The sequence below is a fragment of the Diadema antillarum genome, unplaced genomic scaffold (genome assembly GCF_040938485.1).
Source record: "Diadema antillarum isolate AM-2024a unplaced genomic scaffold, OU_Dant_1.0 seq00000413_RagTag, whole genome shotgun sequence".
Classification (NCBI taxonomy): Eukaryota; Metazoa; Echinodermata; class Echinoidea; order Diadematoida; family Diadematidae; genus Diadema; species Diadema antillarum.
Genome location: NW_027271399.1, coordinates 546,902 through 574,340, shown reverse-complemented (window position 1 = coordinate 574,340; position 27,439 = coordinate 546,902). Strand labels below are relative to the sequence as shown.

The 27,439-nt window shown below is 40.4% G+C and overlaps 1 protein-coding gene across 1 annotated transcript in view; it reads right to left on the bottom strand.

The window, feature by feature from the left end:
- Positions 1-1,374: 1,374 nt before the first annotated feature.
- The window catches only part of LOC139732334 (zinc finger RNA-binding protein-like), a 38,757-nt gene continuing 12,692 nt past the window's right edge, over positions 1,375-27,439 (bottom strand). Inside the window, exons 2-20 of the mRNA XM_071643201.1 lie at positions 27,057-27,242; positions 26,578-26,759; positions 26,002-26,193; positions 24,321-24,580; positions 23,079-23,264; positions 22,133-22,319; positions 21,281-21,397; positions 20,154-20,338; positions 19,291-19,436; positions 17,321-17,570; positions 15,588-15,784; positions 14,564-14,738; positions 13,637-13,772; positions 11,650-11,735; positions 9,956-10,051; positions 8,745-8,856; positions 6,896-6,993; positions 4,570-4,717; positions 1,375-3,634 (exon numbers count right to left, since the gene is read on the bottom strand). Coding sequence (XP_071499302.1) covers positions 3,549-3,634; positions 4,570-4,717; positions 6,896-6,993; positions 8,745-8,856; positions 9,956-10,051; positions 11,650-11,735; positions 13,637-13,772; positions 14,564-14,738; positions 15,588-15,784; positions 17,321-17,570; positions 19,291-19,436; positions 20,154-20,338; positions 21,281-21,397; positions 22,133-22,319; positions 23,079-23,264; positions 24,321-24,580; positions 26,002-26,193; positions 26,578-26,759; positions 27,057-27,242 — 3,025 coding nt within the window. The 3' untranslated portion in view covers positions 1,375-3,548. The remainder of the gene's footprint in view (positions 3,635-4,569; positions 4,718-6,895; positions 6,994-8,744; positions 8,857-9,955; positions 10,052-11,649; positions 11,736-13,636; positions 13,773-14,563; positions 14,739-15,587; positions 15,785-17,320; positions 17,571-19,290; positions 19,437-20,153; positions 20,339-21,280; positions 21,398-22,132; positions 22,320-23,078; positions 23,265-24,320; positions 24,581-26,001; positions 26,194-26,577; positions 26,760-27,056; positions 27,243-27,439) is intronic.

Sequence of the window (27,439 nt, the reverse complement as noted above, 5' to 3'; positions counted from 1 at the left end):
TTAAGTACATGTACAAGTAGGAGTACAAATGTTATATTGCAACTGATTGACAAATTGCCCTACATAGACGTAAATAGGCACTGAATTGATCAGTGTTTAAGAAGTAGCCATGATAAAAAATCATGGCCGTACATACTCGAGCAGGATTCGAACCTACGACTATTGTTTGGGAAACTCCCCAATAATCCTGCCCTGCCATACTAAGATATGATACTGTACTTATGATGTACTCAATACTTGTACACACAATGCCAACTGCGTAAGCTGCGCCTGCGAACTTAATATTCTGTATGTGTCTTGAGCAAAATGGATAACTCTGAAGAGAGTGTGTCATTTTTTGCCTCGTCCTAAAATGTGCTGTCGACTAACTTAAAGTAGTGAACCCATCACTAACATAACACTACTCATACCCACACACATGCAAGCAGCACAAATTCATAGCACACTCACTCCATTAACACTTTTTAGAAAGCAATTCTGATGTTCATGTCAACTTAGAATTTAAAATCTAGGCAGCATGTCCACGCATGTACAATCTTTTCTCCAACGAAGTTTGCAAGTCCTTGGTCATTGCAACGAGAATTTCATAATTCAGTACATTACAAGTTTTTCTGATATACATATAAGAAAATTTGTGTGCAGTTAAACATCTATTCAGATTCATTTCTAAATACACTGTACTGTACCTACTCATTATTTTGAAACAACAATCTTCCCGTTTGTTTGATTCTACTTCCATTTAAGAAACATATGTAAACAATGGGTTGAATCACACACTAAACTAAATGGATGCTGCAATCTCCAAGAACTGTGATGCTTTTTTATGCATGGTCTTTGTAGACACAGAGACGCCAGCAATACAGCAAACCTCAATTTCAGACTCGCCATTTACAGGTTATTCATATTTCAAGGACCACACACACACATAAAAAGGAAGAATTTCATAGCTGGAAGGATTTTTAATAGCAATCACATTGAACATCAAGAACATACAAAATAGAAGAATCAAGATACATAGCACGGTATTAGTAATCCTGCAAGTTAAAGCTTTGAAACTTCACTAAAGCAATATGAACATTCAACAATCAACATGTGTTAGATACTTGACAAGGTGCAAATACTAAAGGGCTGTAACAAAACATAGAAAGGGATTCATAATTCAACCTATCTGCCAACACAATGCACAAGTGACACAGTGCATCTCATCATAATATGATGATGGCATTCCAGGAATGCAGTGCCTATGTCACAGCTACAGTATATCAACACTCATCAAAAGCAGCTTGAAAAAAATGTACTTCTGACTTTACTCTGATAAAACAGGTAAGTTTAATAACTTTCTCCCTCACCCCCCCCCCCCCCCCCCCCTTCTGTGCATATACACAATGCACAGGGAAACCCCCTTAAAGCAAGGATGCTGGGGCCACTGATTTTACCTTCTCACGATTGGTACCTTGCTGTTAACATACTGACAAAGAAATCAGCTAAGTACGGGAAAAATATAGCTAAATACATGTACGTACAAAAAAAAGACAACACAGAAGTCACTCTGTTTAAATAAAGACAGGACCTCGTAAGCAAGCTCGTTGAAGGGTGTCCCTGTACAAGTACACTGTATTATCATGATATCAACCAAATGGAAGGTAGACTTTGCCAACAGACATCCTTTTCACTTCCATGAATTAGTAGTTTCAACAGCATGATGGACAAATAAACAGAGAAAAAGTAAGGAAGAGAGAGGAAGATACTGTAGAGAAATATACCGAGATTTTCATGTCTTCAAATTTGATTAAAATACTGCGACCCCCTTACGCTTTACTTAGTGTGATGACTGTAACTGACTGCAGAGAGATTTTAAAATGTCACACTGAGACTCTAGACAAATGGAATACATTTGAAAGTAGAGCAATATTTGTTGCGGAGCAGTGAGCAATGTTGAAAACACAGTGGTGCAGACATAGACTTTGAATTTGTGCAAACAGCGTAGAGTCACACATATTGTCTAACTCAACCAAATTTGATTTTTGTTTTCTTCCTTAAAAACTTGAATATAGTACATGTACATTATATCTACGACAATAAAGTATCCATTTAGTATCACACTCCAATGTAACTTATGACACTGAATTTACAGCTAACTGTATACTGATACATGTATAGTGCAACAGGGGCTTATCTCACTATCTGGATAAATATTGAGCCATTCTCTCTCATGTAAGAAATTACGGGTCAATGCAAAAACACTGGTTTTGCTGTTACGGGTATGCATGTTTCGTCAAAAAATTTTCAACTAGTTCTCAGAAATATGGCAAAGTGTCATTGATGCTCATTTCTGCACTTAACAGATTGTACTTTGCACCCTTAACACATCCTTGATACCCTTCCCTCTCCCCCTTCTTTTTTAGAACAGGACTATCACACTAGTCACTGTATAACTCATTAATTTCAAACTACACACAACCCCTGTTCCCTCACTGGAGTGCATGACTGTGGCAGCAATCTAAGATCGGTCCTTGCAAAAGATTAGACTGATACTAATGAAATTGTGCAAAATAAACACCTTCTCAGCCGAAGATGAAGACCATAAGACACTAGCATTCACACAGCTGAAAATCATTAACACAGTATGACAAATAAACAAAACACAGACTCGAGATTTACGCTAATATACTTGCACTTGACTGCTTCAACCTGTCCCATCACTTACCTCATCAACCGGCAATAATTCAAGCGTTCCTACGACTTTGGTTATCGCAAGTTACACCAGACAGTTAAGGTACAACGTACACTTGCATCAAGAAAAATAAATACCTGGGCACTTCATCATCTCTGGACATACAATATTTGGCATCACAAATCATGCTGACATCTGCTCCAATTCATTATTAAAACTGTAATTTCACAAGTTTCAATTCCTCATTTCAACAGGAACACATAGTTGATCTTGGTGCATAAATGCTGCTTTTAAAGTGAGAAACTCCAGCTGAGCGTTTTATTTACAAATCTTTACATAGTCACAAATATCATTTAAGCAAACATCTTTACATTACTTGCATGACATAGGTTGTTAACTTCCATGAATGATGGAATGCTACGCTGACTGATAAATTGATCGCACAGATCAGCCCAAATTGCTACATTATTTTAGTTCCCGCTATGTAAAGCCCATACTCCTATCATTATTAACAGCACTGAAATGGCTTGCATTATAAATAGCTTAGTTGACCTATGACTCCGAGACTGGAATCATGTGTTTAAATTATGAAACCCTAAAGCTCAAGGAGTACACTTGCACAGCCATTCAATGTAAGATCGCAGTTTAATATAAGACATTCGCAGTACACACAGCGAACCACCACAGTCCCCAATCTCCAAATTTGAAGCATTTTCTTTCCTTCCTTCTTTACACAAATAAAGCATCACTACTAGCGATTAGATCACAGAAAATAAGACCTAACAGAAAATATTTGTACTGGTATGCATGTACATAGCTTAGGGAAATCACTACTGGAGAATGGAATCTCCGTATCCATTTAGGGGGAGGGGAGTTATTCAGTTCCTGCACCCTCTCCTGCAGTGATGTCCATTCCAGTCGCTGTACCATCTCCTTCCTTCTTGTCCTTCTTGCCTTCGCCTGCAGGGGACAAGAAATCGTGAACAGCATAACTTAAAAGGCCTTGTCAAAGTCTGAGGGGTTCAACTAACAAAAGCAGCATGGAAACAAAGGTTTTCAAACTTCCTCTCTCGTTTTTGTTTTTATTTTGAAAGGGGATGTATGACATTCCCGAGATTGTAAGAGGAGATAAAAACCAACAACCAAACAAACATAGACAACACTGACAATCTTGTTGTGACCCCCCCCCCCCAAAAAAAAAAGAAAGAAAAAGAAAAGGAGAACTCTCTGTTTTTTACAATTTTCCACACTCCTGTTAAGCGCCCACTGATTTTTTAACCAATGCAAGTGTTAATCCTCCAGAGCCAGATTTATCTGGAGACTCACGATGAGAGGTTGTAGGTTACTGAAGGGAAGTACAAGATTCTTCATGTAAATAAGACATGTTTGGATGCTGGGGAATCACCTACAAAACGGCACCAGTCAGAAAGCAACATGCAGGGCACAGTTGTACATGCGACTTGAATTCTGTTGTACACTGCACTTTGTCTTGTTCAGGATTACTTCACTTTGTCCAGGAGGCAGGTGAGAGTCCAGGCACTGCTTATAAAGCCATGACTCCCTAAGTCTCCAAGCTCGATCAGTTTCTCTGGCACACAGATAGGAGTCCACACAATCATAGTCTGATGTGTGGTCTCGGTGCAGTGTGCAACTCAAATGTCATGTCGTTTGCTTTGAATGCATTTGTCGTTAGTAAAGCTCTAACAAGAGGAATGTATGTCCTCTTCGAATTAACAGATACGAATAACTGTGTTAAAATCTTTTCTTGTTGGGTTAAAAAAATCGCCTAAAGATAATTGACCCTTTTGCCAAAATTGCTGCACCATAACACAACACACAGGGAAGGGTGCATTGACAGACAACCCCTACTCCAAGTCACCACAAAATGCGCTTACCGTCAGCGCTGTCGCCGCCCTCGGTGTCCTCGCGTCGACGCTTGCGGGCGTTGCGACGGTTGCGGATGAAGTTGCGATTCTGTGAGTACATGGGCTCCATGGCAAGCACTTTGTGGACTTGGCGGAACACAATCAGCCTCAGGGCGTGCTGGGAGGGAAGACGAAACAAAAGTAAACTAGGAATAAAGTATGTGCTGTTCATTATCACCGACAACCATGCACATCAAACAGGTAGGGAGGTAGAGATCCATTCAGTTATTAATTACTACTGAATATAGACTTAAAACTAGAAATGTCGCTATGGCGACTGGTATGCCTCTGCCATAATGCATGATTCTCCTAATAGGTCTAGATAGTCCATGTGGACAATGTGTGATTACATTTTCACAAAACTGGCAAAATATTGAAATGACAAGTTTGTCAGAAATGTGTTGAATGTTCACCTTCCTTGAACTTGGTTTAATTGGATGAATAGGAGAGCATGTATTTGGGGATTTAAGGACTTTAACTTGACTTTGACCCATTCATACATTTATGCATTGAGTAATTTTCATGGTACCGGTATGGAGAAAAAGTGCAATTTCTGTACTGAATAGTAAATTGTTACCATGTTCATCTGGCCTTAGACCCTAAAATTCATAAGATAATCACTTTCAGGTAGAACATGCATAGATATGCAGTAGGTTTCACGATAAATTGAGCCACTTCCGAGATATGGAGGAAAAAGTTAGTTCAGCACTTTCACTTGATCTTTGACCTTTTGACCTTTGAGGCAATAAAAAAAGAAAAAGAAAAAAAAACTCTCCAGAGAATTTCTATTAGGTTACACATGCATACACCAAGTGTAAAAAAAAAAAATACTAATCCTGCTGGCATTGCATGAACATGAGGGAAATAGTAAAATTTTGAAGTGTTGCACTTGACCTTTGACCCCTGACCTTTGACCCCATGAACCCTACATTCTCTAGATAATCACTGCCAGTCAGTACATGTATATATACTATGTTCCATGAAGATACCTTGAACAATTTTCCAATTTACAGAGAAAAAAAAGAAGTTTTAATACTTTTACTCGACCTTTTGACCTTTGACCTTTGACCTCATGACCCAAACTTTCACCAGAGAATCTAAATTGGGTAATACATGTATACACTAAGTTTCAAGAAAATATCTTCAGGCATTGCATAGATATGGTGGAAATAGTGAAATTTTATGTATTTGACCTTGACCTTTTGACCTTTGACCTTGAGCACGTGCACCCAAAAGTTGATAGGCACAACTTCACCCCCTAATACACATACATGCCAAGTTTCATCAGGATACCTCAACAGCTTTTGATAGTTACCTTGTCCACAAAATTCATTACGGACGGACGGAAAGACGGACGGAAGGACGGACGGACGGACGGACGGACGGAAGGACGGACGGACGGACGGACAACCCGAAAACATAATGCCTCCGGCACCACTTCGTGGCGGAGGCATAAAAAAAAGAGCATGGGCTTTTCTTCAACTCACAGTCTACCCCTAAACACTGTAAAAGTGTAAATTTTCGCGGTGTTGAAATTTTCGCGCATTTCGCGCAACGAGAAGGTAGCGCGAAAATAAAAGCACATGAATATTTTTGCGTGCCATATGTTCCAATAGTTGATGTCTTGATTCCGCGGAATTAAAAACATCCGACACTCTTTTTACCCGGCAAAGCGCGAAAAATTGGTCACACGAAAATATCCACTTTTACAGTATTGTAAACTAAAATGTCATCAAGTGACTAACTAGTGATGAAGGGAATATGTTAGTCCCAAGACTGAGGTTGTCACAATTACACTGCTGCAGTGAATCGTTGTAAGTCTACAGACTGAGATAAGGTCAGAACGGCTTTGCAGCAGTTACACTGCAGTGAGCAATCTTTTAAGTCTTCAGACTAAGGTAGTCACAACTACAGTACTACAGCAATCAAACTCAAGTCCACCAAAGATAGAGGTAGTCACAACTGCACTGCTGTGGTCAATCCCTTCATGTTTAAAGACTGGAGTAGTCATAAAACTGCATTGCAGTGGTCAATCCTCCCTTCAAGTCTACAGACTTAGGTAGTCACAATTACACCACACCATTAAATCTTTTCAAGTCTACAGACCATTTGCACGTTGGTCTTTGCCAGTGTCTTAAACTTATCACTTTTAATGCCTTGAAGAATAAAATGACCTAGGGTTTATCGATTTATGTTGGAAATATTCCTGCTGTTTGGCTTTAGGCGCAGCCTTAAATATGTCGAAAACTTTCAATGACTTGAAGAAAATGGCTTGATCTCTCCACTGGTTGCTTACCTGGGCACTAGCAGTGATGTCTTCACACTCCTGTGAGGTGAGGTGGACCAGGGCGTCCGTTTCGTCCTTCTCACAAGGATCAAAGAGTCCAGGGCCCCCTGTGAACATTTCACATAGTGACATTATCAAACATGACATGAACATTATGACATCATTAAATATGACATGATAAAACATTATGACATCACCGCTGTACTGCTCTCCCCCCCCCCCCCTCCCACCCCCTCAATATCAAACGACCTAAAATCACATGTACCTACATGTACCATTCTTGCATGCTTGCTTCCTTTTGACAGCTTGCCAAAGTTTCCTTATTCACTCATTTTTGCAGTGGTACCAAAGAATTGAATAATCACACAGTATAAAGGACAGTAACATGCAAGCTCAATATAAGGTCATTCCTTGGCAGTGTACTGGCAAGGCATAGTGCACTCATGCACTTACAGTGTGCACTGCTACATAAATTCTCATACAACTGAGATTTTGATTTATCCATGCATTTGAAGCCAAAATCAATGTGGCCCTAATCAGTTTTCTGGTGAAGCTACACTTGTATCAAGTAAATTTTCAATGTGGCACAAAAACAGATATAAACAGCAACCCAATGATGCGAAAAACTGTCCACACATCAACGCATAAAAGCTGGGTTCGTGAGTCAGTTTTTTGTCTATCAATGTGTCATACACAAACATCTTCAGAATTTATCTATTCTCAAATATCACCAAAACAAAAAGTAGGGAATGTCTAGGAGGCAGGTGAGAGTCCAGGCACTGCTTATAAAGCCACGACTCCCTAATTCTCCAAGCTCGATCAGTTTCTCTGGCACACAGATAGGAGTCCACACAATCATAGTCTGATGTGTGGTCTCGGTGCAGTGTGCCGTAATATATCAAAAGAGGATACATCAAAGAGAGGCTGGCAAGCACAGGCAAAACTACATTTCGTTTTTCTATTACACAAGATGTTCTTTCCTTTCCCTTACTGAGAACTGTTTTTTCCAGCTGCTAATACACATGAAATAAAACTAGCCTAGGCCCTGTTTCATAAAGCTGTTCGTAGAGTTACGAACAACTTACGAGCGACTGGTGATCAGTTCTGATGTGCTATACTTACAGGCTTTCAAGCGGGATAATGTAAAAAAGTAGGAATAAAGTAGGAACAAAATCTCTAAAAAAGTAGGAAAAAGTAGGACATACGAGGAAAAAAGTAGGGCATTAAAGAAAAAAAAAGTAGGAATAAATCAGGACATGTGCAGGCTTTTTGGAGCAGTTTTCGTTGATACTCACCAGAACTCTTGATGCTACATGTAAATCTTAATTTGTACTCACAACCCTGCTGCCTCAGCCTCACTTTTGCTCCTTTGGAGAGCCTAGTAATTTTGAGCAATGATGAGAGCTGGATGAGCACTGCTCCAAGTCCTAGGCTGCAATATCAGTGGGATCAATCACATCTGCACAGGAGCAAAAGCTGAGGCTGGCAGCAGTCGTGTGTTATCCCTCTTTCATGCTGAAGAGGCTCTCCCCACCACTAAGAATCTGCAACTAGAGTCTACTCATCATTTCTGAATATCAACTATTCAAGTAGCCTTGCACATTTGTTTTTTTGTGGGGGTTTTCATCAAAAAAGTAGGAAAAAGTAGAATTTTCAGCAAAAAAGTAGGAAAAGTAGGGACAGCAGTAAAAAAGTAGGAAAAAGTAGGAAAAGTAGGGCCACTTGAAAGCCTGTTATAACTTACCAGAATTTCAATAATTCAGCACAAGAACTGATCACCAGTCGCTCGTAAGTTGTTCGTATACAGGTCATGTGACTGTATTCTGTGGTCACTGCTTAATTCTTGGCACATACATACCTGGCAGCAGAAATCCTCCAGCGATGGCTTCAAAGACTCGGCGTAGGGCATCCCCAGGGCCCAGGGGCTGGCCGGCACTGGCTAACACTCTCTCACACAGCAGCTCCAGCGGCTGATTGCACAGAGCAAGTGGGAAGAGAAATAGTCACTATGAAACATATGGATCTGGAGACTCAATGCCATACATAAAAGATCTACTAAATCATTTACTGTAAAAGTGGTAATTTTCGCGCATTTCGCGCAACCAGAAGCTAGCGCGAAAATAAAAGCACGCGAATATTTTTGCGTGCCATATGTTCTAGTAGCTGATGTCTTGATTCCGCGAAATTGAAAACACGCGAAACTCTTCTTACCTGGCCAAGCGCGAAAAATTAGTTGCGCGAAAATATCCACTTTTACAGTAAACTAATGAATGCTGTGTCAGATGTCTCGATAGACAGGGAGCTTCATTCATTGCTCATCTCCAAGAATACCCAATGAACTAGATGCTCTCACATTGGTTGGTGCATAAAATGTTCTAAAATAATTGTTGGCATCAAACAATTTAGCCAACTATAGATAGTTGAAAAAAAAATTACATCAACATTTGTGTGCAAGACCATGGGAGCATTGTGAGTCAATAACATTCGCTCATTTCGTCGGTATGTTTGCCTGTAACTGACATCACTTTTTGTGGAAATCACAGATTTAACATTCCTTGCCTTTGTACATTTCACACCCTATCTTTTCATGAAATGTTCCCACTGTTCAGAACATCTTGTTTGATATCAATCTACTCATGTGAGTCAAATCAAAGGGAAGGTACAGTTTCGGTTGAGATGGGGATTCAGGTTTTAACTTTTTGCAAGATAACTAGAAACTACTTACATGAAATATTAAAGTGCATACCATTTTAAGAGGAACGGAAAGTTTATCTAATGAAAATCACTTTTGAAATGGCTGAGATATCCAAAAACAAAGTAAAACAAAGTGGTCCTAACAAAAGATGGGTCCCACCTTTTGGTAGGGTTTCTTTGTTTTTGGACATCTCAGTTACTTCACAACAGATTTTCATCAAATAAAATTTCAATTCCTCTTAGAATTGTATGCACTTCAATATTTTATGTAAGTGGTTTCTAATTATCTTGGAAAAAGTTAAAACCTGAATCCCCATTTCAACCAAAATCATACCATCCCTTTAAACATGGGGGTTGTTACTTTAAGGCTCTTACCCATCCTCGTAGCGGGGCCCAGGTTGGCACACGTTCACACAGATCCCGCAGAACACGGATGATGACCACACAGGACTGAAGACCTCCTGCTCTAGCCTAGTGACAAGCACAGGAACCGAGGAATAAAGGGAGGCACAATTTTAGTCTAACGGACTGCCATGAAAAGTATACGTCAACACCAATGAAAGACTGAAAAAAAAGGGAATAAAGAATAAAGTTTACGCTGACTACAGGAAAGCGATGTTCCACAATCTGGCTGCTATGGTTTCAGTCATCTTTACTCCTAACCAAACTTTACCAACACAATGGCTAATTTTGGATGTGCTATATATAACAATTACTTACCAACCATGTTAAGAAGATGGACATATCTCATTGTCATCCTAAGCACATAGCATTTCTACAATGAGATGAATTATGTACACATTTGACGTAATATCCAAAGTGGGTCAAAACATAGCACCATATGCTAAGGTAAATGTGACAACTGCAGTAATTTAGACGGCGGAGAGGATACATGCAGGAGGGCAAGATGAATCTGCTTCATTTCCTTTTTCAAATTGTATTTTCACTTACCGAGCTACTCACACATGAGCTCTGGACCAAATACAGATATGATTGTAAAAGCCATGCTTACTAGGTTTGACAAGTAAATTCAAACTGAGGCATTTTATCTATTTCATATTAGAGCAGGAAGTCGATATGTGATTACTGAACGTGAAAATTGCCCGCAAATTCTAGCTTGCAGCAATTTAGCCACATTATGCTTTTGTCAACAAAACTCATGGTGTACTTCATCTTTTCATAATCTAACCATGTCACATGCGACCTAAAGAGGGTTTGGTAGAAGTCTTTATGTACACATGCAAAAGGGAAACATTTTCACACAAACTGTTATACTGCATAGAGGCATAAGAGGGCCCTATCACTTGACAAGTCATCTCCTGAGAAGCAGAAAGTCATATCTCCAATCACTGTATGTATGTGCAGACTAAACATCCTTCTGGAACTCAACAGATGACATGTCTATGTCCCTTCAGTGCCTGGTTGCACTGAAAAGTTTTTACTGAACTCCTCAAGTACAATCAACCTACCACAAATACTCACCATCACTATTAAACAGGCATCACTAAAACACTCAGTCTCACATCTTTGTTTTTTAACACTGCTTTTTCACAATGACTCAAACTGTTTCTTTCCCCAATCATATATAGAGTTCATTGACTTGTTTATCTACAACGTGAATTTATGTACTTTACGATGGGAAACCGTCAAGAGAGCTAAATGTATGTGGGTCATTTATGTCTTTTATACATGCAAGCACCAATAAGGTGTGGTGTAGACATATGGGTTTTTTCTGTTAAAAATTAAGGGCTTTTTCAGGATTTCTGCTGAGAATGCACTTCCGATATCATTATCTTGACATTCTACAACCAATCTTTTTTTTTTTAATCAAAATCATAAGTCACTGATCATCATCCTGTACTGTAATTCTGGGTTTCTTGGAGATAAGTTTTGCCTCAGAAATTTGGCACAAATTTCTATCACCTGCAATGCACTGGTACAGTTCCACCATCAGTTCACTCAGCACAACACATGTAATTCCACACACAAAACAAACACACATACACACAAACACATACACACACACACACACTAGACAACATATATCAAATGGGTTGAGAATATCGAACCTGGAACCACTTAGCATGTCGTAACGCTGCAAGAGCTTCCAGGCATTTTTGCCTGTCCAGTACATCCGGAGGGTCTCGGGCCGAATCTAGGCATAACATTGGATGGCAGGGATGGGTGTTTGACCACATGAATAATGAACCTCGGACCAGGGACGCCAGAGCAAGTTGACCCCTTCACCCCTTCCACCATGCGCCCTCCAAACGCAGGTCAGGGGTCATAAAGGGGTCAGAGGGGAGTCGGTCTGGCGGACTTGACTCCAAGGCCAGGACCTGTGTGCACGCTGACAATTATGAGTAAGCTACTGAACTTGGAACAGCTTCAATGGTTAGATTCCTTGCATGCTCAGCTGACTTATTTTTAGTTTCAGCACTTTTATTAAGTTTTCTTTTTCTCATTTCTGCACTTAACACATTGTGTGCATATTTCTTTTTACTTATTTATATATCTTTAATGATAAATGCAATTATCCTTTGCCTTATTTCTCACATTATGAGGATCATGTGGATAAGCAATTATAAAATTCAAACATTAGTTTTCTGTTGCATAAGGACAGTTTTACAAGTTTTGCAAATGAGAATTTGAAGTGCATTTCATGAAAAAAAAAAAAAAAATTAACAGTAAGAGGTAAATGATTGGGATTGATAATGGGGATTTGATTGTTGTGTAAAGCACTTTCATCAAACCATAGGCCTAACTTTGACATCAAGTTTAATCAACAAACTCTTTATTAGTTAGATGTATTGCACTTTGGTGTACTTTATTTTATCTTTTATGCATGCACTAGTGTCCAGCCATGTGGGGTCATCCTATCGGCCGACTCAACCCTTTCTTGCCGGCAGGCCCGAGGATGATCAAAAATCCTCCACAAAGCTGCCGACCTGTCGTATCTTACGAATGGCTGTATGGAATAGAAGGCTTTGCACAGAGAAAAGAACTCGAAACAAACAAATCTTTGGTTTTTCTTTTTTCAAGGCAAAGAAAGAAACAAGAAACCATCATTCACTTAAAACTGGCCATCACCAAATACAACAATATGAAAACATGTCCACATTCCAGTATATCCCATGACTAGAAATGCACTTGCTTCTGAGTTGCTTTCTTAATTTTCCTTCAATTTTCTTCAGGATTAAAATCTTCCAGTTTGTTGTGAGAATTTGAAGTTTCTCCGTGCAAATATTGACAACGGGGGCCTTCAAAAATATTAATTACCGGCAATACAACATGATACAAAGTCCACCTAAAGTACTGTTTGAATGAGTGCTTGGAAATATATTTATAAATGAAAAATCACTATGTCAATAATATACCATTGGAACTGGTATATAGAATCAAAGATTTTGTTGCTCTGCATGAGGACTTTTGAGTAGGTATCAAACAGCAAATTTGGCTGAGTGGACATTGCTAGCTGTCTGCACTCCATAGAGCCCATATCACATTAATTAAGTCTTGTCTAAGGCACTTCCAATTTCTTATAACATCAAACAAATTAACAACATCAAAGAAAAACCCTGAAAAAAAAAATACTTCCGGGTCTATTGCCATTAAGCACATAGAGAAAACTTTGTTCACTTTTGATGTTTTCACAAATCTACTAAAAAGTTGGAACTCACGAAAATATCTCATCAAGGTTTTCTCAAAAGCATACATTTCATAAAGATTCAATTCTTGGTGATTGTACAAGTTTTATTTGCAGAAAAAAAAAAAGGTTACTGAAAGACATTTTGAATGGCGCATTAGACTTTGCTGACCCAATGTGCCAATCTGAGAAGCAAGAGTTCCATAGCTGGAAATACAAAATGTATTCTGTAATCAGTGCTCTGAAGGGAAATCCTCTCAGTGCACTGGAGGGAGATCCCCTTGGTGCACTGGAGGGGAAATCCCCACATTGAATGTCTGTGATAGGGGCCTGAGAAGTGCAGTGATCTGAATACAAACAGCATGGTGATTGGTGCAGTAAGCCGTGGCTGCCACCGGTCCAAAACTTACCGGCCTCTGCAGCGGCTTGGTCCCTGAAGGCTGGGGAGGTGAGGGACACCTTCATGGTCATGCTGGGCTCCTTGGAGATGATCAGCGCAGCCTCCTCCACACACAGACGGATCTCGTATTTATCGTCGGTGATTTCCTGCAATGTATAGTTATCGCACATACTTGATATAACTGTCAGATATGAATCACAGAGGTACAGGTCATTCATACCATTTCAAATTTCATGACCTGCAATTGCACATTTTCTTCAGACACAATACTGTAAAACGAGAAATGTTCGCGTGCATTTTAATTTTGCGAATTTTGCGAGTGCCAAGAATCGCGAAATTAAAATGCACGCGAAAATTCTTGTCTACACTATATGCATTGAATGCCAGTGGCATTTCGCGAAAATTTCATGCCGCAAAAAAAGCCGTCGGCTCCAATTCGCGAATAATTCATGCCGCAAATATATCATGTTTTACAGTATATCTGTGTACCAAATCTTACTTCTCTCATTGCTGGACATATCCTTCCCCTTGCTTTCATGTGATGATAGGGGGTCATTGGCAGTCTTCTACAGTACCCCAAGATTAGTTTTGACTTATAATTATAATTATAATAATAATACTAGTAGCTGATTTCTATAAAGCACATTTCAGACTTGTTTAAAATTTCAATGCGCTTTACAGACTATTATTACATGTCGCATGATTCCGTCTCGTTCATCAAATCAACATCTTCTCATGGAAAAATGGCAGAAATACAGAAATGTGTGTTGCTAATTGCTAAGGCATTCTAGACAAGCTCACTCAGTTTGCTGTTAACACCATGCAACAGCACAGTCAACCTACTGGACAGTCGGCACAGCCACAGAAAAACTCTCTCAAAATTATGGCGACCTTTAAGCATCATGTGACCTTTTGAATCTGAAATGAATTGTGTTACCTGAAGCTGCTTGGGGAGAAGATTGGCGATGCGCTCCAGAAGTGTGCGTGTCGGCTTCTCATTACACAGCACCACGATGCCCATGTTGAGGGCGTTCTTCAGCAGCAATCCCTTGGCTAGGACACCGATACGCAGCACTCCCTTCAACATGCGAGGAGGTCCAAGTTCCTTCAACCTGCGACAGACACAGAGCAAGGAGAGGGCAACAGGTGAAGATAGTGACTCCAAAATTTTATGCCAAATGAACACAGACTAACCATACTTTCCTGATGATTAGGTCTGTGAACAGCAGACATGCAAAATCTCAGAAGCACTTATAAGATGCCACCCACTATGAAATATCATACAGCAACTATAGCAGTCTATAAGGATGTCTCTGTTTTTCAAGCAAACACTACATGTACCATACATGCACATAGCCCTTCAGTTACATTTTGATAAAGTAAACAGCTTACAAATACTACCAAGACCTACTCAGAACATTGGGTTTGTCAAACAAATTCTCAAAGAGTGAATGTCTGGGAGGCAGGTGAGAGTCCAGGCACTGTTTATAAAGCCATGACTCCCTAAGTCTCCAAGCACGATCAGTTTCTCTGGCACACAGATAGGAGTCCACACAATCATAGTCTGATGTGTGGTCTCGGTGCAGTGTGCAGGCCATGAAGTTAGTTTTCAACTTAACAGAGTTCAGACCCCTGAATGCCAACATAGATTCCTCCAGTTTGGGCTTCTATGTGCATGTATGGATCATTTGAAAAATGGGATACACAAAGTACAGGAAGAAACTCAGCAAATCATAGTCTACAGCATTTACGGCATTAGATACATGAACTCTGACCTCAAGTCCAACTGTGCTTCAGTGCAATATTTAGATCTCTGCATTACAGCTTCGCATACTATCATGTGAGAAGAGAAAGTGTACTTCACGCAATTACTCTCCAAGCATAACAAAGAGGCATGTTTGAAAATAACCAATTTCTCTTGAGCCGAGGAACAAATAGCAAGCAGTATCAGGGCAACTTACTCATCTTTAACGTCGGCAGCTCCTGCCTCCTTGGCCCCGTCCTTGGCTGCTTCTGGGCTTGCCTCCTTTGCAGGCTCCTTGGCTGGTTCGGGCTTGGCTGGCTCCTTGGCCTTGGGGTTGTCCTCCTCAGCGATGTGATCTGATACACCCTTGAGAGATTTTTCCAGCTGGGACACCATGTTCTGCACCAGCTGAAGCTGTGGCATAAAGAAGAGAAAAGTGAGGGTATGACTGTTTTCATCCCTTTCGTTTGACCCAACACTGAAAGCAAAGTCAATCCGTTCGTGCAGTAGTTAGCTAGTTGATCTATTCATAAAGAGGTCCTTCCTTGTAAAGGGTTCTGCACTTTAAACAGAAAAGCCCCTGTCCTTTTTACTTGCCTAAAAGTGAGTTTATAGCAACCTGTCCTCCAAAAGTCTCCTCAATCAGAGTCACAACATTTCATCCTTATCACAAGATCTATAAAATCTGATACTGTTTGAGTCACCTACCTAGTAACACTTCACATAGATGAAATTCAAACAGCGTATCTTTCCCATCCATGATGTGCTACGCAAGCAATAAACAAGTCATCCTATTCACAAGGTGTTTAACCTCAACTGCACTTCGTTTGCCAAATGGCACGCACGCTGGAGTGCTTTTGTTTGTTGGTTGGCACAGATGTCTGGGCACTGAATATCAATGGTTAGAGATTACTTAACTTCAATTTCAACTGTGTCTCCTTGACCTTCTTGTTGAATTGAGTCAAGTTTCGATGCAGGCCTTGGATTTCATCAAATTTGGGTCAAAGGCACTCTTTTGAGGGGACACAAATCCACTCAAAGGGGCACAAGTGAGTAACAAAATATTGTGGCCGTGAACGGTTTGATTTTGATAAGGGCATTCCGGCTGGTGAGAAGGACATGGCAGCAAATTGCTGATGGTTGGTGGGTATTTCGAGTGCTGTCGATTCGATTACTGAATGGGGATGGAAAAACTTGGCAAGATAATAATGCTTATAGGCACATAAGGTTGAGAGAAGCATGCAGGAGGGCTTGGCAAATGTGGATGGTGGACACAGAGATGTACATACAAATTACACATGTACCTATGGAAGTTTCTACCAAACAAAAGAAAGACTGTAAGGCAGAAAGACCCAAAGGCATTGGGGATATCTTACTCTTTGCAAACGGGAAGACAACCTTTGATGATGGTCACATCAAGATTGTAGCAAGTTTGCACCCTAAATCTCCAGAGTTTACCAGCCCCCTTTAGTCCAAAGGACTATGCTTTAGAAAATCATTCTGTCACCTAAAGATAGGATGTAGGCCTATGACTGACATTAACTGTTCATACAACTAACAGCTATACAGCACCATTTGTCAATGATGTTGTGTGAAGTTGTGGTCCTGACAGGATTCATGCATCATGCTCTTTTCCCCTCCAGGATCACTCAAGAGTGATTTCTTCCAAAAAACATGTGGTACAGTAAATATATGAGTAAACTGTGCAATGTGAGTGTCATGATGTAACTTCTCATCCTCAAGTAACCAAATATCATTCTGACAGAGCATTGCCCACTTAGGGCTTACCACACACCGTCGGGTGTTCGAAGCGTAACCCAACATTGTTGTAATCTATTGCATACAAAACGTCTTGAAGCATATGCATATTCCAGTATTCTCTGATCCCGATAACACCATAATGAATCTTGCTTGGAGTGAACCTTTTCCCTCATTGGTCTCTCAGCATACCTCTTGCTCTGTCGGGTAGATGGCACCGTGCTTTGCCATGACGTGGCGGTCGATCTCTGTCTCCGCGCGCTTCACCTGCATGGCGGACGCCTCTGCAGGGATGGGCGGTTTGGGTGGCAAGGGGCGGGGCAGGTGGACGCCACGACGACGCTGCCACTCAAAGTACTCCATCTCCTTTTCAAATCGCCTGCGCTCTTCCCAGTAGCGCTCCTCTTCCATGCGACGCCAGTACAAGTCCTCCTCATAACGCCTACACAAGGATAACAAATGCGAACAGACAGGAAATTAACATGAGATGGCTCTTTCATTGGCTGAAGAGATGATGTATCTTAACATGTCAAGGTGAACTGATTGGTAAAGCTCTTACTGTTAATGTCTGAACTCAATTTGGCAATATTGGTAACAGATGTAGACTTATAAGCTCATGAGCTTATCACCTGGAACAAAAATACTGACAGCAAACACAGCGATCATATGGTTACAAGTATACTACTTAGTTCATCTTTTTAAAATCAAAACTTTTAGTGAGATACCACAAGCATGTAACTCTGCATTCTTAGACTGACAAGCCCTAAACACAACATACTTCACCAATACTAAATGGCTCAGACTTAAATGAATGCTTTACATTTTTTGCTGTACCTGACGAAGTTTCCACCAAGCATGATAGCTGAGCAAGGCAAAAACATTCAGAAGGCATTGGGGATATGTTACTTTGTGCAAACGGGAAGACAATCTGTAACGATGGAGGCATCACGATTGTAGCAAGTTTGCAGAGTCAATGGGCAAGAAATGTACTGGGTCAAATAACATGAACAACACATTCCTTGATCCGAGGCTAACTACTTGACCTACTTGAACTACTTGATCCAAAGTCTAATCACAAGAAGGCAATTGATACTTGTGATTAATTTACAAACTTCTGCAGATCAAGGCATGCAAATTCAGCAGTTCTGTCAGTGCGTATCATTACAGAACTCTCCTCAAACACAAGGGAATTAATAAAAATTGAAATAGCTCTACGTAAAATAAATGTCAGGTTATCACAGAATCATACATAAAGTTCCTCATCATAAGTTCATGAGGATGCTTGCACCATATTGTTAGCAATGACACCTGTTTAGAGAATGCATGTCCCAACTATGAAAAGATCAATGGACAAATAAAAGCAAAACAAAGAAGTTGTCGCTTCAAAGATGAGCAAGAAAGAATATGTGACCCTGCAACACAAAACCAACAAAAAATCACCAGACACAGATTTTCAGTTAAGGACAGGTTCTGAAAGAGCAGACTTTAAGCTTTAAAATGATGTGTAACTCAACTCAAATGGACTCTCCTAACCTATCTAGATATTAGGAAGAAAGCCACACTCTGGAAAAGTGTGTACTGATAAAAGAGGCTGTGAAGTATAGGGTCTATTTAAGTGCTTAATCCACCAAGCTGTGCTAGCTGTTCAATGAATGGAACCAAAAAAACAGGATGTAAAACACCACAGCAACAACAAAGAAGGGATTATCAGATTAAGCTGAAATTGAGCATGCTCTATCAACACATTCTATCCACTATTACTACCAACTTTTAAAGCTTTACCATCATTCTTTCACTTGGTATTAGAGTTTCAAGTGAAGAGTGTATAAAAGATTTTCAAGAAATAAAAGGGGACCTCTATGACATATGTAATCACTCTTCTCTAAGAAAAAAAGTGTTCTAGAAAAACTGCTAAAAAAAATTTCCCATTCGTTTTACAATCCCAAACTTCAGAACTATGTAGAAGGATTGCTCTTTCAGAAAACACTTGAAAACCTCAAGATCGACTAGGCTGACCCGTTTCACATATGTTGAGTCCTCACGTAAAATCAGGGTGTGTGACTTTTTGTTGGTTTTGTGATGCACAGTCACATATGTGAAGACAGGTGAAAGTAAAATGATACATCAGAACTTGCACCCCATCCCTCTTCCTTGCTTCTCACCTCATTTCCTCTCTCCACTGGAACTCCTCCTGCCTCTGCCTCATGAACTCTTCCTTGGCCATCTGCCGCCTCAGCTTGTCCTCTTGAAGTTTGCGGGAGCGGGCAGAGGGCTTGATGTCCACCGGGTAGCTGGGATCCACCTTTTTCTGCTCGGTGACATGACAAACAACCATTAAACATCATCTCGCTGCGTACTCGTAATCACTGACTTTCATGCTTTTGTCATCTTCTGCTGAGAGTTCTTTGTAGTAATTGAGTACTTAATCCATTTACAGTCAAACCACTGATGAGATACTGGAAAAATGAAAATGTTTCCAGACTAAACCGTCTACAGTTATGGATTATTGACAAAAATACATATCTCCTTATATTTCGGGCTTTATTGCAAAAATTTTATATGATAGGATGTTTTGTGATGCAACAGACATAAACATATGTATCAAATGTGATATCTTGAAAATTATTCAAATCACTGCTCCCAAAGGTAAACAGGACCTTTAAAACTAACAATGAATAATTATGTATCTGTCCCCACCAAGCAGAAGAGCCCAAATGTAATGAGGATATCTCACTATCTGCAATGGGAAAACGATTGCCGACGACGATAACATCAGATTGGAGCAAGTCTCAATGATGCCAAAACAGTGAAGTCTTTAGTACGCTTGATCTTCCTAGAGTGAAAGGGCCATTACAACAGCAATATAGGTAATATTTTAGGTACCTATCTTGAATGAAGCACTGCCATCATAGATGCTGGCAAAGAGTTCCATTAGTAAGCCTTACATTTTAGCATCCCAATTTGACTGGTTTCTGTGTGCACGAGGCATGCAGAAAGAGAGAGATGTTACCGCTCTCTAACTTACCTTGTACTGGAGTCGATGCCTGCGTCCCTTCATGTGCATCTCCTTGGCGTTGGGGTCGTTGAACTGGCACTCGCACAGCTTGCAGTTGAAGCTGACCAGTTTGCCGTCGTCATTCTTCAGCTCCTCGATGTAGTCCTCGCCCACTGGCTGGATGTCCTTCTCCACCTCCATGGGATCGTCCTTGTCTGTGAGCAGCCAAGGGGGGAAACAGCAATCATGATTTCATTCATTGCCAACAGCATTTAGACCGACATGGTTCCAGTTTTCAGCACCCTCATACGACACTAGATTAGATTCTGCTGACTGCTTCTTCATGCCTTACATGAAGGGTACATTTTCAGACGAGTCCTTGCAACTGTTCACCCAAAGACGACAAAGCTACTAAGGGACAGTAAGGCAGTATCAAAAGATAAGATCAATCATAACATATATATTGTACTTTTAATTCTTATTCCCCACCCTCCCCTAATTTAAGAATGATACCATTGTGTAAAGCACTGTGATACATGTTCACTCGTTGTGAGAGCACTATGCAAGTACCAAAATTGTATTACAGACCAGGGTGTGATATGATTGCATGCTTGCATGTAAGTTTGTTTAATTGTAGGTCTCATTATTTTTTAAGTTGTATACCGAATAAACACACTTTGCATCCAACATGTGGCAATGGAAGAATCAATTATCTTGTGGAGGTAAAATTCACTTATGAAGAAGTCACAGGACAGAAAACACACTGTGCTATGATGCATGCTCAAGAAGTCTACAAGCGAAGTGAGCCAAAAGTGCTTCCATAATCACAGTGAATTGGGTAATTCTCTATCGCTTTGAAAACATACATCTCTCCTTAAAATGACAGTGCAGAGTTTTCAAAATTGAGTTAACTAGCTGTTTCTTTCTGTACATATACTGTAAAACAAGGAATGTTCACTTGCATTTTAATTTCGCGAGAGCCAAGATTCTCGAAATTAAAATTCATGTGAAAGTTCTTGTCCACACTATACGCACTGAATGTAAAAGGCAACTCGAGAAAATTTCATGACCCAAATAAGGCTGTCGGCTCCAATTCGCAAAAAAATTTCATGCAGCGAAAATATGTTTTAGAGTAACAAAATTCAAGCACTTTGCACCTTCATTCTGAGCGGGAGTGGCAGCAGCTGCTGGAGCTTTGCTGGCGGTAGAGCCTGCCTTGGTGTCCGTCTTCTTCTCAGTCTCAACGGCTCCAGTGGTCGTCAATTTACTACCACCTGCAGGACAAAACATGAACAAATATGCCAGAAAAAAAGCGGTTCTAGGTGCCACCTTAGTCCTTTATTAGCCATCTGACTGGTACTGAAAGAAGTTGTTATTTGGTAGCACTTTGATAAAATTCTAATTGACATGTTCATGTTCTTATTTTTTAACTTTAGCAAAATTTGCACAAAAATTTTATATCCTGAACATGATTTCAACCATGTTACAGAAACAAACTTTTGAAGTGGACAGCATAGGCCTCTTAGGTATGACCACAAAATACACAAAACACTTAAAACCAAACTTCAATCAACAATACTCTACAGATACAGTGGACTCCCATTATGACGACGTCCTTGGGACCGGCAATTTTCTTTCGTTATATCGAAATTTCGTTATAACCGAACAAATAAACAATAAAAAAGTGCAGAGTGGATAACGTTGCAGCCCGAATTTTTACTTCGTTGAAAATGGAAATTTGTTATAACCATGTTCGTTACAACGGAAGTACACTGTACATGAAATGTGTTGATCTCAATAGACTCTTGCACATGTCTTGGACCCTTGCCATCAATAAAAGGCCACCATATAGAATGAACTTGTGCAAAAATTTGCCTAGCACACTCAACTATTGGCTCTACTGTAAATCATACAAATTAAAATAGTTTAAGGTATCACTTGGTTGGACTTCTGATACGGACAAGAAGGCTAAAGAAGCAACAAGTTATGACAACACACGTTCTTCTCACCAACAAATGTAATCTTGGGAGTGACCATCTTCTTGACAGGTTGAGCAGCCTTGGCTGCCCCCTTGCCTGCAGCAGCAGTGGCCTTCCCATTACCAGTGGCAGCGGCAGCCGCAGTTGCCTGGTTACCAATCTTCACAGGCTCTGCGGACGGGATGGGCTTGCCCAGTTTGGTGTGTAACTTCAGCACCTGAATCAATATAGGCACCATGGAGAGTCATCACACGTGAAAATGCACTTCTCCCCTATTTACCAAGTAATGGAGCCCTGTATCATTGTACTGTAAAAGTGGATATTTTCGCGAGACTAATTTTTCGCACTCAGCCAGGTACGGAGAGTTTTGCGTGTTTCAATTCCGCAGAATCAAGACCTTAACTACTGGAACATATGGCAGGCAAAAATATTCATGTGCTTTTATTGCACAAAAATTTCAACACCACAAATTTTTCCACTTTTACAGTAATATTATTTTCAAACGTGTGTTCATTTTCTTCTTGCCTTCCAGAATTTTCTAGTGATACCAGAACAAAAAACGGAGATCTCAACGCTACTACACATTACTGACATCACCAGCGTTGCACGACAGCACATGACAGAGAAGAGAAGTAACACAGAAAGAAAAGATTAAGAGTTTGTATCCTCCTTGGTGCAAATATCTTTGGACAACATGTGCAACTCGCAGTGACCTTGACCCAGGTGTAAAAGTGGGTTATCCAGCAATGCTGGATAATAATAATGATAATAGCTGGTTTTTATATAGCACATTTCACTTGTTAAGCATCGCAATGCACTTTACAGACTATCATTATTGAATAGAAATGATAAGGCCCTCTGGAAGAGCAGTATCAATATTGAATAATCTACAAATATTAATGTTAGTCTTACTATAACAGTACCTTTTTCATTCATCCATATTATCTTAGAAGATGCAAGAAGAAAAATGTCTCACCTTTTGATGTTTGGCTCCCCTGATGTGGGCATTGTAGGCATCCAGCCCAGTGCATGACACGTCGCAGAGTTCACAGCGGTAGGCTTGAACCCCAGACCTACTGCTTGGCAGGTTGACGCTTGTTCCGCTCTTACTTGCTGCCTCCTTCTTCTTGTGTTTCTGCCCTTCTAGATGTTCCTTGTAAGTCTGTCCAAAAGGATAATGACAGTGATAATAGTGATGCACAATGCTTCATTTGAATAATTAGTGTAAAACGAGGAATTTTCGCGTGCATTTTAATTTTGCAAATTTAGCGAGCGCCAAGATTCGCGAAATTAAAATGCACGCGAAAGTTCTTGTCTACACTATATGCATTGAATGCCAGTGGCAGTTCGCGAAAATTTCATGCCGCAAAAAAGTCCATCGGCTCCAATTCGCGAAAAATTCATGCCGCGAATATATCATGTTTTACAGTATCTATCATCAGAAACACCACCTTCATGAGAGGAAACTACGTACCCAACATTCGACTTCAAAACAAAATTCATACAGGACGGAGAATGTTGTACTGTAATCAAGAGGGGGGGGGGGTGGAAAGCATACTGTGTAATACTAATTTTACTGGTTTAGCATCAATGTCTTCTTCAGCAAACAAAGAAGCATAAACCCATATGATGTGATTTACATGAGGGGGAACAAATGGATGAATGATTCCACAAATTAACACTGTGTACCTGTAGACCTTTCTACCAAGCAAGGTAATCATGCAAGGCAGAAAAATCCAGTAGGCATTGGGGATATCTTACTTTCTGCAAACGGGAAGACAACCTTTGACAACAGGAATATCAAGATTGTAGCAAGTTTGCAGGATAAACTAACTTGCTACATACGTTTTACAGCATGTACAAATAAACACCTCAGTAATGGCAAGACTTCTCATTGAGCAAGCCTTGCAGAACAAATTTAGAGTAAAGTGCAATTTGATTTTATTTGATTTTCGGTGTTGTCTACAGGATTTGAACCTATTGAAAGGAAAAGGACAAAAGTACAGTGACATTTGTTCATTACCTCTGACCTCAACCTGTGACCTTGAATGGAAGTAACTATTTACTTATTTCTACCTTGTTTGCTGTATATAATCACCACAGACCATCTTAGCTTAAAGACAGGTTCTAGTCTATTCCTATTATTGCAGGATGGCAACATACATGTCAGTCTTGCATAAATTGAAATGCTTAAATTCTTGCATGACGACTTTCTCACCCTGGGCCCTGCACAGCTGATCTTGCAGACATCACAGTAGTGGAGCTGGGTGGGCTTGGGTGGAGGCTTCTCCTTGCCCTTGTTGGCCTGGAACGGGGGCTGGGTCTTCTTCATGCCCCCCTTGTAGCCCTGGCCCCACTGGTTGCCCATTTTGGCCGTCTGCTGCTGCTGGTAGTAGGAGGTAGCCGCAGAGTAGATGGCTGCATCGTAGCTGGAGTACTGGTTGCTACCCCCGCTACTGCTGCCTCCTCCACCACCGCCTGTCACAGAATGAGAGGGGTATTGATGATGGAATGGCATGAAAGGAGAAGTTGGATGACCCTTTACACAGTATCCTTGGTCAATTTTCATGACATACATTGTACAGACTTTAAACCAAGTGTCACAAACAAGACCCAATTTCATCACCAATATCCACTGACATCACGGATGTCACTTAGAGTGAAACCGGCATTAGTTCCACTCATTTTCACCGCAAACATATCATTTAGGAATATCATTGGTTTATCCACATACCCAAGGTTATATAAAGCCTAAGAGACATTTAGCGTATGAGAACGAAGGCATGATGAGATGAAGAAATCTCCTTGTATCATTACATATGTACTTGGATGTCAAGAACTGACAAAACAGAACAAGCAATGCTCTCTGTTCAACCATAGCACTTATAATAAAATCCCAACACAAATTCATGCTGAACGTACATGCACAAATGTCTGCATTCTTTACTTGCCTTACCTTGGATATTCTATAACAGTTCAAATTACTTCACCTACAGTGAACTTTTACTCTAAATTCATATGCTTCACTACAAATTTTTGGCCGAACATTTCAAGAAGCTTTACAAAAAATGGCCTCTATTAGGAGGTAATGTCCAGGAGGCAGGTGAGAGTCCAGGCACTGCTTATAAAGCCATGACTCCCTAATTCTCCAAGCTCGATCAGTTTCTCTGGCACACAGATAGGAGTCCATACAATCATAGTCTGATGCATGGTCTCGGTGCAGCGTGCAAATCTTTACAAACACAACACAGCTAACTCAGGCATAGTGTTGTGTTGTATTGTATGTGTTTGAAAGTGAAAGCATCTATTCGTAGACATGCAGAGTTCACTCTGCTGATAATATCACATATGATTGCAGTAAGTCTTAATTCAAAACTTGTAGCCTATTACGGTAAAAGTGGTTTCTTTCGCGGTGGTTTTATTTTCGCGCTTTGAGGTTGAACCGCGAATTTAACATCACGCAAAAATGTTTTGAAAAGTCGCGCAAAATTAACCATGCAAGGAAATGCTTTGAACTCGCCGCTATTGCGCACATGCACACACAAAGATTCCGCGCATTGAGTGTATTGATGGTCAACACATACAAAGCGGTACCGCACAATGTAGGTACAAGCATGTTATAAAGTACTTGAGAGACAGGATTTCAGGTAAGCCTGCATTTAATTTTAATTTCTAAATACATAAGAAGAATAATTGGATTATAGTTTGGGTTTTCATGTGCAAAATAAAACAGTTTTTTGCCAACTGTGAATTCACAGATTTTGCCGACTGCGAATTTAAACACACGCGAAAAAGTCGGCACCGATGGAAACCGCGAAAGTATCTGTACGCGAATGAGACCACTTTTACAGTACTACAGTACAACTTTCATAGCATGACAACTTGAACAATCATCTCACCGCTGTATTTAGATTGACCAGAATAAGAGGATGATGATGTTGTAGCGTAGGTAGGTGCAGTGGTCTGGGCAGCGTAGGCATAGGTGACGACAGGAGCAATCTTTGGTTGGGACTGCTTCTGGCTCATTGACTGGTGCCCACCCCCATATCCTGAAGCACTGCCTGAGGTGTAAACCGAGTTGGTTTTGCCACCTGCGCACATGGAGAAGAGATAAACAGAAGTTACAAAGGGGAAAAATATGGATAATTTTCAAATTGATGTAGTCATTTTTTCAAGGGGATGGGGGGGGGGGGCGGCATAATTCTTAATAAATAGACAGCATAGAAGCGCAGAAGCTGATAATCAACACATAACCATGGTCCACATCTTCTGAAATCACTGTTAATAAAGACATTTCAATTTTCATCCAAAATATTATTAGGGTGTTTTCATTTTTATTATTATTATTACTTTTTTTTCAACAATCATGGCCAAAAATGAAATCATCATGAATGGACTTGAACAAGCAACTCAACTCACTGTGTTTCCCAGAACCAACAATTAGCAAAGACATGTATACAAGCAACCAAAGTTACCAGCAAGTTTGCGAGTCTGGGAGAAGTAGGAATCGTTGCCCGAGTGCTGATGGGTCTGGGGCTGGTAGTAGGTCTGCTTCTGGAAGGCCCCAGAACTGGGAGAGGGCTCAAAGCCGTAGCTGCTCTCCTGGTAGGTCTGGGTGGTCTGGCGGGCCGGAGAAGGGTCTTGTCGCTGGGGAGTGCTATGGCATAAACGGAGGGTTCATGAGAGTAGGATTAGCGTCACTGTCTACATTCACTCTTCTCTTGAATGCTACACATGGATATAACTTGTTTTGCGAAGAGGATAGATCTTGGTGATGGGAGCTGCACGCAGATTAATAGTTCGAAAGGAAAAGTTGGTATTTATTACATCACAAAACACTTTTGCTCTCTTAAATGTAAGAGTCACATTTGATGGCAATGACAATTTCTACAGTGTTAAGACTGCATCTCCACTTTAGATTCCAATACTGTGTTTACATGAGCTGATTGCCTACCTATAGCCATAGCCTCCTGCCTGGTGAGCTGTTGCATATCCAGTCTCATATGAGGCTGTTTGAGTCTGCCGAGGCGTTGCTGACGATGCATACACAGTTTGGTGGGTAGCTTGGGCAGGAAAGAGCTGTGTTGTTCCTTGAGCAGCGGATGCATGCTGCGCAGTGTAAGTGGTGGCCTGCGGTTGACTACATTAAAGTATCAAGGAAAATCAAAACAACTTTATCAGATCTTGGTACTGTTGGAAAAGTGGAAACATTGGTCCCGTCACTCATTCTAGACAATGACTACTAACATGTGCACTAGGGGCAAACCAAGCTTGATTTCTAGAAAATGAAAACGTTACACACTGAATCTATGATACTTTTTGACATCATTTCCCTCC